This window comes from Buceros rhinoceros, unplaced genomic scaffold (genome assembly GCF_000710305.1).
Source record: "Buceros rhinoceros silvestris isolate BGI_N320 unplaced genomic scaffold, ASM71030v1 scaffold34571, whole genome shotgun sequence".
NCBI lineage: Eukaryota > Metazoa > Chordata > Aves > Bucerotiformes > Bucerotidae > Buceros > Buceros rhinoceros.
Genome location: NW_010393086.1, coordinates 1 through 8,062, shown reverse-complemented (window position 1 = coordinate 8,062; position 8,062 = coordinate 1). Strand labels below are relative to the sequence as shown.

Below are 8,062 nucleotides of genomic sequence, written 5' to 3'. Positions count from 1 at the left end.
AAAAAAAAAAAAAAGGGGGGGGGGGGGGGGGCTGGGTCAGGTTATTTGTAGCTGGTGCATAGTAGTGTGTGTGGCGTGGTGTGTTTTTGTGAAGGTGAGTTGTAGCGAGGCCGTGTGCTGCGTGTCGCTGTGGGTGATGTGTCGGGTGTCTCGCGGGGTGGTTTACATTTACCAAACCGGATTGGTGGCGCAACCCAGCTTCTAAACAGAAGGAGCTGTGCCAGCTCCTCGATGCCCAGCCACGTCACCGGGCCTCACACGTTACCAGGGCTCGGTGTCTTACGGCTAACGCAGGCTCGGTTCGTAAGGAGCCAAAGCTCAGCGCTTCCCTAAGGCGCTCTCCAGAACGATGGTTCTTGGTGCCAGCTCCAGCAGGTACCACCTCCACATTTCTGAAAGAAATGCGAGGTAGACTCTTCTTGTTCGTGAGTTCTGTTGAACGCTAAAGTGCGGCTGCGTGAGGAAGCTCTCGCTACGTGCATGACCTGCTCGAGCAGCTGTATGCTGTACATAGACACCGCTCCCTTCCCTCGCTGCTGTTCCCGAGGAGTAAAACTCGCTGCTTCTCTTAGCGTGACGTAAACATTTTGCTTGTGCCTTGGAACTGGGCTGTAGCTTGACTTCCCCACTCCCGTCCTTTCAGGCAAGCCCAGTGCTGACTGCAGGTTTCGCGCTGGGTCCTGAGCCTTTTCTTGGCTCTGAAAGCACACAGGAAAGTGCTACGGGGAAACCAGGCCTCTTGTCTGAGCAGCTTTTCTTGGTGGTCCCCTCTCACCAATCAGGCAGTTGATCGGTTTCTTTTCTACGGTCCTGAACTATTGCTGATTTTTATACTGTTTGTTTTATGACCAAGGCTTGTGTTTCATTTCTACCCCGTTATTATGCATTTAACTTTATCAGGTGTATCAAGTTTAAATACTGTGTATTTACCACTTTTAAATTATACTACCTAAGAAGAAAGAAAAAAAAAAACAACTCAGTGTTTTTCACGCCGCTGTTCAAGTGTCTGTACAAGTCAAAATAAATGACATGCAACCAAACCCAGAGTTAGTTGATCAACCATTATCCTGTTTGACTGGTCCTTGTCAAGCTAGGAGAGTTTTCTTCTTAGAAGAGGGTCTGAAAGCACCTTCCCGTGTTAGTGACGTCTGGTGCTCTACCATCACTGGGGATCCTGGGCTGGGACAAGACCACAGCGGCTCTAGCCACGGCATAATCCAGACTGGGCCGTTCCCATGCCCAGATGGGAGCACTGACTCTTGGCAAGGCACTTTTTGAGAGGGACACTCAGCTTAGTGCTCAGCAGTAGCAGGCAAATAAAGAATAATGCAAAACGACAGTGCCGTAGCAAAGCCGCGGTGCTGCTGGGAACAGGCAGCAACGTCCCAGCCAGGACACTGGAGGTACAGAATGGGCTCTCTAACGCTAGAAAAGGTTGGGAGAAAGGGAAGAGCTGTGCCTTGCATGTCAGTGTGAGCACTAGAAATGCTCAAAGCATAAGAAAAAAAAGATAAAAAGATAAAGCCAACAAATTCACTTCAATCAAATTGTAACTGCAGCAGGGTCTGGGTGTGCCAGGGAACGACGCATCTTTTCTGATCAGCCGGCATCTGTCTTTGGCTAAGGCCACGCTACACTGACTCGCCCTGGCCTCCAACTTTTCCCTTGGGTTCGGCTTCAGTGGTGTTAGGAGACCCAAGGTGGAGCAGGAGCAGGAGCTGCAGCAGCAGCACTGGCTTCGAATGCTCCCCAGTAACGGCTGGTATCTGTAAAACGAAGACAGCTCACTGACTCTGACCTTCACAGGCCCTGGGGAAAAATTAACAAGCAAAACTCAGCTTGCAGAACTTTTAAGAGGGCTGAGAGAGAGAGGGTAATATTTTATTTAAAAGAAAATAACTTTTAAAGTAGTACCACAAAAATTAGACAAAAAAAAAAAATCTGTAACCAGTAAGCCATTTACCATAGCACAATGGAACCAGGCGCTGCTTTGTCTCGGTCTGTGGCCACTGGGGCTTGGAGACACTGTTAAATAGGCACAGGCTCAGCATCACAATCCTTCAAGGCAAGGGAAAATGGTCTGACAACAGCAAGGAGCTGCTCTCCCAAGGTTAGGCAACACCTGGCAGGGGCCATGGTCACTGTAAGGAAGCATCTCTACCTGTCCCCTGTGCTCTCTGCTCCTGGCGAGCTCAGGGGAAGGACTGTCAAAGTGATGGTGTGGGAGCAGTCCCTGACCCAGGCTGAGCCGGTGCAGAGGCCTGGCAGAAAAGCACAATTCTGCCTCTGTGCTTAGTGCAATCAACCTGGAAAGACAGCAGCCAAGGAGCAGACCCAGTTCTCTCAGCCACCAGAAGAAGTGAAGGTCCCTTTCTCAGGTTTGTCCCCCGCTTCCTTCCAGGGAAGAGGGGTTGGGTCTCATGGCAGGGTCAGAGGAACATTCACAGCAGCAGTTCACAGCAGCTGGTGCTGTAGCAGCAGGATGTCAAGGGCTGGTTCCATACGTCTCACTGGCTCCCTGCAAGGATCAGAGATTACAGTTCTCTGCCGGGAAACTCTTCTTTCTCCCCATTCTTCTCATGAAAACCCTCTGCACAGGCAAACTACTCTCCGATACTCAGACTTGGCTTTTCCAGTGCCACAAGGTCCTTTGATTCAGAAACCCACCCTCTGCAGCAACACTTCCCACCGTGCACACTCCCACCGAGCTCTACCCTCAGCATCTGCCAAGCAACCCACTAAACCCTTCTACTGGCCAGACGGATCATTTGGATCCTGGAGGATCGTAGCTGCGTTTGTCAGCGTGCTAGTCTCAGAAAATGCCAGCCCCTTGAATGGGTTTGTTCACAGCCGCAGGAACCCCCAAAAGCCAAGAAGGAAGGATTTGATGGGGACAGAGCTGTTGTCTGCAGCTCTCAGAAGGCAACTGCCACGGAAAAGAGGTGCAGTGGGAGCATGACAAGTTCTTGAACATACTTTTCCCTCTCCAAGAGTGGTTGCCCAGGAAACGTGACAATATTTGTTTCTAGTGCTCCTCCCTGCAACAGCTTTGAAATAAAAATTAGCTTCTCTGTCGAAGATAAAGTCTACCCAGAGCTGTGGTTCAAAGGAGGAAGCAGCTTTGCTTTCACTCTGCCTTCGCTGATGCTTACCAGTTCATAATCCTCCACATATTTGTATTTCTTCTCCCGATAGTAGTATTTCTTCTTCATGCAATACAGCACAACAATGTCACACAGCACTGTGGCCTAGTGGAGATTGGAAGAGTTTAAGACAACAGTCCTCAGAACTGAGCCACTAATCCAGAACTGAGTCCAAGCGCAGACACTTACCACACCAAAGAGCGCTAAGCCAGAGCCGATATTAATCATGGTGGGAATTACATCAAATTTTCCTGCCTGAAAGACAGTTACCAGGGTGAATACGTTTTTCAGCACCTCTGAAAGCCCCCACCAGGAATTAAGTCACCCTACCTTTCCAAACACGATGATATCCAAGCGGATGCCGTAAGCTTTGACAAGTGTCCGCGATTCGGTGCCGTTACCGTCCTTGTAGTATTTTGCAAACCTGGAGAAAAGACAGATCAGAGCTTAGCTGGTAATTCTGAGGTTGCTTATGTGATCATGCAACACCCAGCTGTGTCCCCCATCCCAAGAGGAAGGGCTGAACTTTGGTACTTCCGGAGACAAGTCCCAAATGATGGAGGCAGATTTCATGCAGGCAAAGCACATACAGGAGAAAAGCCCAGAACAGGCGACTTTAAGATAGAAATGCACAGAAAGGGAGACAGTTAGCTTTAGCAGAAGGAGAAAGAGGAAAAAATTCAGCTATAGATGAGAATCAGCCGCCTCCGATCGGCCAGCAAGAGCTGCAGGAGTGCAGGCAGCCAGGAGAGGGCAGGGCTGGGAGCAGGCAGCGAGGAGCAGCACAGCACAGCTCAGCCTGGCACACAAAGGCTGCTCCTTGTCCCGCACAGGCAAACGATAGGGAAAAGGGATGGGAATAAATAAATGAGATCAGACTTACTCCACCGCATGGTTGACTAAGCCAGGAGGAAGCAGGGAAGAGGGTGGAAGAGAAGAGGAAGGGTTGGTAAGAGGCTGCACCACGGTCTGGAATTAGCAAGAGCACTTCAGAACCCGCAGCAGCCGGACTGTGATACCCTCCTGACACCCTGGACTGTGATACCCTCCTGACACACCGGACTGTGATACCCTCCTGACACCCCGGCACCTCCCACAGACACCCCTGTGCTGTCTGCATGGCAGGGAATTCATTCAAGTGCCACCAAAAGAGATCCCCTGTGCTCCTTGAGAGCTGTTGATTCTGGAAACCAGCACAGCCCTGAGCCACGTTTCCTCTCCAGCAGGACTGGTGCCAGCACCTTGGCAAGGTGGCGAATCCATATTATTATAGCTCCGAGTCCACACGTAACCAGAGCTCTGCGCTGGTGGTTTTACTGGAGGCATTGGATCTATCGGCATGCCAGAATGTGCATACGAGGTGGGGTATGCCAGAAGGACACTCCTGGTGCAGATATACTCTTCAACTGCCCAAGCCACTTTCTAGAGTTTCATTTTTCCCTCCCTGCACAGCGAAGGAGGCGCTTCAGTCTCGCACCCCCCAGCCCACTCACACGCTGCCCTACCAGCACACCCTGAAACGGTTGGTCTGTCTCCCATTGCCATGTCACAAGACGCTGGCCTGAACACTCACCCAAATGCTGATGCAAATTCGACTCAAGACACTCTGACGCAATCAGCAGAGCTTCCCCCTCTGCTGTGGTTTGCACACAGTGAGGATCCAAACTGCTCTCAAAGTGTTTTACAGCATTTCTCTGAAACTCTCCACGGTTTATAACACCATCGAAGTCGAGGGACTACTCACAAGTGCCAGCGGAGCTGCAGGCAGCCTGTAACGCTGTGCCAGCAGCAGTCTGAGCTGCAGGGACACCACGTGCCTTTTACAGCCACGTTACCTGAAGTTGTAGCCCGGTGACACGGTGTGGGCAGAGTCCTTGTTGTCGAGGCGCCGGAAGGAGTACTTTGGCACACAGTGGGAAGCAGCTCTGTCGAGGTTGCAGTCCCAGTTGATCTGCAGTGCCATGACTCCGCCCTGCCGAGCGGAGGAGAGGAGAAGGTGAGCAGTCCAAGTGTCTGGCCAGCCCAGGACTGGGGTCTCTGCTGACTCTGACTTACTGGTCCTTGTCCCAGTCCCTTTCAAACGCTTTCCCCTGCTACTGAAGGGCCCTGCACATAACCCACCAAACAATCCAAGGCCAAATATTTGTCAGGTAGAATTGATTCTGGTCTCTCTGGCCAGAGCAACTCTCCCTTCTGCAGCTACTGTATCCTGCAGCTCATGCCATGAGGCAGAGATGGACAACCACCTACTGCTCCTCCTCCACACAGCTGAGGCCCAAGAGAAGGGTCTGCCAAATACCTCCACAGCAATTTCCTGGAAGTTCTGTCCTGCAGCTTCAACTATCTGCCCCAACCGAAAGATAGGGCAGAAGGGATCTGTCTGGGGGTCATAGATGCAGTTCTTGAGGTAGCTGGAGCTGACAGTGGGGAGGATGTTTCGCCTACAGAACAGAGAGAGAAGATCCGTTGCATCTTCTTCCACTCCTCCAGCTCCCCTTTGCTGTCCAAAAGACCAGACAGCACAGTGCTTCACCCCACCATTATTTACTTGCTGAAGTTGAACTTGGGGTACCAGATGTTGTTCTTCACCAGAATGGTGAAGTTTTCAGCTTCCTGCAGGAACGCTGGCCTACAAAACAATAGGAAAAGTAAATAAATTTCACTTATATTTTCACCAACAGGACTCTGCAGGGTCCTTGGCGATCTCCTCTTCAGCTCCTCCCAATAGTACCTCATAGGGAGAGACATCAGCTGCACACCACTGGCCTCCTCGCAGGAGGGCTACCAGAGAGAAGGAAGACAGAGCACTCACTTGGGTATGTGATAGTCGTCCTCCACAGGGCACCACGCAAAGACTTCACAGGTGTTAATGCTGTTGTTGTACGGTATACACTCCCCAGTCTGGATGCCTGGAAAGACATGTGGATGGAGGTACTACCAAGCAAAACTATGGAGGCAGTATTTACTCTGTGACATCTCCTCACTCCCTAAGGTGAAAGCAATCTGCTCAGAGGTGAAGACCCCCATTATCTTCCATTGCAATCTGTAGTGTAATGTCAGAGAAAAAACCATCGGGTCCTTCTCCTGAGTCGAATCCTCCTATAAATGAATACTGCTTCATGGACTCAAGGTCTTGAAAAAGCCCTCACACTGTTTGCTAACTCACCAAAGCACATATCTATCCAGCATCCACCCAACACAGCCTAAGCACATCTGCTCTCCCCTGTGAAAAAACCTGAGCTTCCCCCATAAGAAAAAATCTGAGCTTCCCTTTCAGTTCTCTTAGCTGTGAGAGAATGAGAACAAGGAGACTGAAATGAGACGCTGCTTCCTTCACAGGAGGGAAGGCACAGCACAGAGGATTGCCAACGCAGAGTGAGAGGAGCCCTGGCAGCAGGCTTCTTACCGCTGCTGTGGATGCTGACATATCCTGGAACACAGTTGTTCTTCTCGTTGCACACTGTTTCATCATCTGGAAGCTGGAGAGAAACAATAATTCCACTAAGCTCTGTGAACTCTCTCCCCCGTGCTCCCACCCACACATGGCAGGATTAAAGCGGATCCCGGACCTACCTCTGGGCAGCGGTCTTGGCGCTGGTTCAGTGTGAGTATCGCATTGGTCATGATAAACACTGTGTTCGCCTCCTGAACACACAAAACGAGAAGGAAATATGAGAGGGACAGTCTGCGGATAACACCCAAGGCACTGCCCCAAATGTCTTTGTTGACAGAGCCCAGCTGGCCCCGCAGAGGAGACTTGCTTTGGACAGAGCTGGTGTAGCCCTAAAGCAGCAGATTCCCATGTGTATTGCCGGATGTCACTGCCTTTAGGCAGAGGAATGACTGTGGGACCCTTCCTGTCCTCCCACTTGGCCCAAATTTCCTCATTCACACCAAGAAAACAGATCGCACAGCTCCTCAGAGGAGCTGCGAGGCAGGAGCAGAAATAAAGCTCCAGCTGCAAGCCTGAGCACAACTCCCACTCTTTTTTTTTTTGCGATATCTCTGTTAGAGATTTGACCAGTCCTGGTTTGCTTCTCCTGGAAGCACCACTTCCATTATTCTCAGATCTGTACAATCCAGGGTCTGTTGATTGCTTCTGCTCTACTGATATGCAAATACGATCACTCAGCCAAACTCCCTAAATCTGTCAGTTTGGCTGCACCACTTCTCACGCAGACAGAGTGACCCACGGCTGACAGCTCGGCTGTGCCTGCCTACCCCAGAGGCTGCCACATACTGCCCGCACAGCGCAGGCTCCCAGAGACACAATCAGTAACTACGGCAATACCTCCAGTTCCGGATCAAAGGGCTTGCAGGCTATTCCCAGGGTTTCTGGCAACAAGCTCACTTTGAGTTGTTTTCTTTAGAAAGCAGTAAGAAAGAGGATCCGTGGTTATTGTTGCAACGTTTCCCCAAAGCCTGCAAAATTCTCCCTCCTATACGAGCACATAGACACACTTATTCTTGAAAAGAGCTTCCCCAGGGCTGCTGGTGCAGGTGCTCAGCACGATCGGCAACACAGCAGAGCTGCTTCATTCCCTCACACCAAGGCCACGCTGGAGCCAGAGGTGCTCCAGAACTCGGGGAGCTCTGGCAGAGCGGAAGCTGTTTGTTAGAACATCTCCCTCTGCCCGTGGAAGCGGCTGTTACCTGAGGAGGGATGACATAGTCAGCCACGTCCCAGATCCTGGCTCCCAAGGTGGATGTGTTTGTCAGCACTACTCCTTTCACCTTTGTGGTTACAGAACTGACCACAGAGTCTGTTTCCTGGTAGCCTTTCTCCCACAAAAAGACCCAGCTGTAAGAGAAGGATCACAAGAAAGGAACAACAACAAAAAAACCCCCAGATGAACACCATAAATCAGCCCAGGCAGTGGAATTTCTCCTTTTTTTCATGTGTCCCCTGAAAGGGCTGG

General features: G+C 50.9%; 1 protein-coding gene across 1 annotated transcript in view; it reads right to left on the bottom strand.

Annotated features, from left to right (window-relative positions):
- The window catches only part of LOC104501006 (P2X purinoceptor 4-like), a gene marked incomplete at its 5' end in the record, with an annotated part of 8,568 nt that extends 624 nt beyond the window's left edge, over positions 1-7,944 (bottom strand). Inside the window, 11 exons of the mRNA XM_010144740.1 lie at positions 1,646-1,766; positions 3,153-3,248; positions 3,333-3,398; positions 3,474-3,567; positions 4,979-5,115; positions 5,443-5,584; positions 5,692-5,772; positions 5,956-6,052; positions 6,550-6,622; positions 6,717-6,788; positions 7,797-7,944. Of these exons, the coding sequence (XP_010143042.1) occupies positions 1,646-1,766; positions 3,153-3,248; positions 3,333-3,398; positions 3,474-3,567; positions 4,979-5,115; positions 5,443-5,584; positions 5,692-5,772; positions 5,956-6,052; positions 6,550-6,622; positions 6,717-6,788; positions 7,797-7,944 (1,127 nt within the window). The remainder of the gene's footprint in view (positions 1-1,645; positions 1,767-3,152; positions 3,249-3,332; positions 3,399-3,473; positions 3,568-4,978; positions 5,116-5,442; positions 5,585-5,691; positions 5,773-5,955; positions 6,053-6,549; positions 6,623-6,716; positions 6,789-7,796) is intronic.
- Between the last annotated feature and the right edge of the window lie 118 nt (positions 7,945-8,062).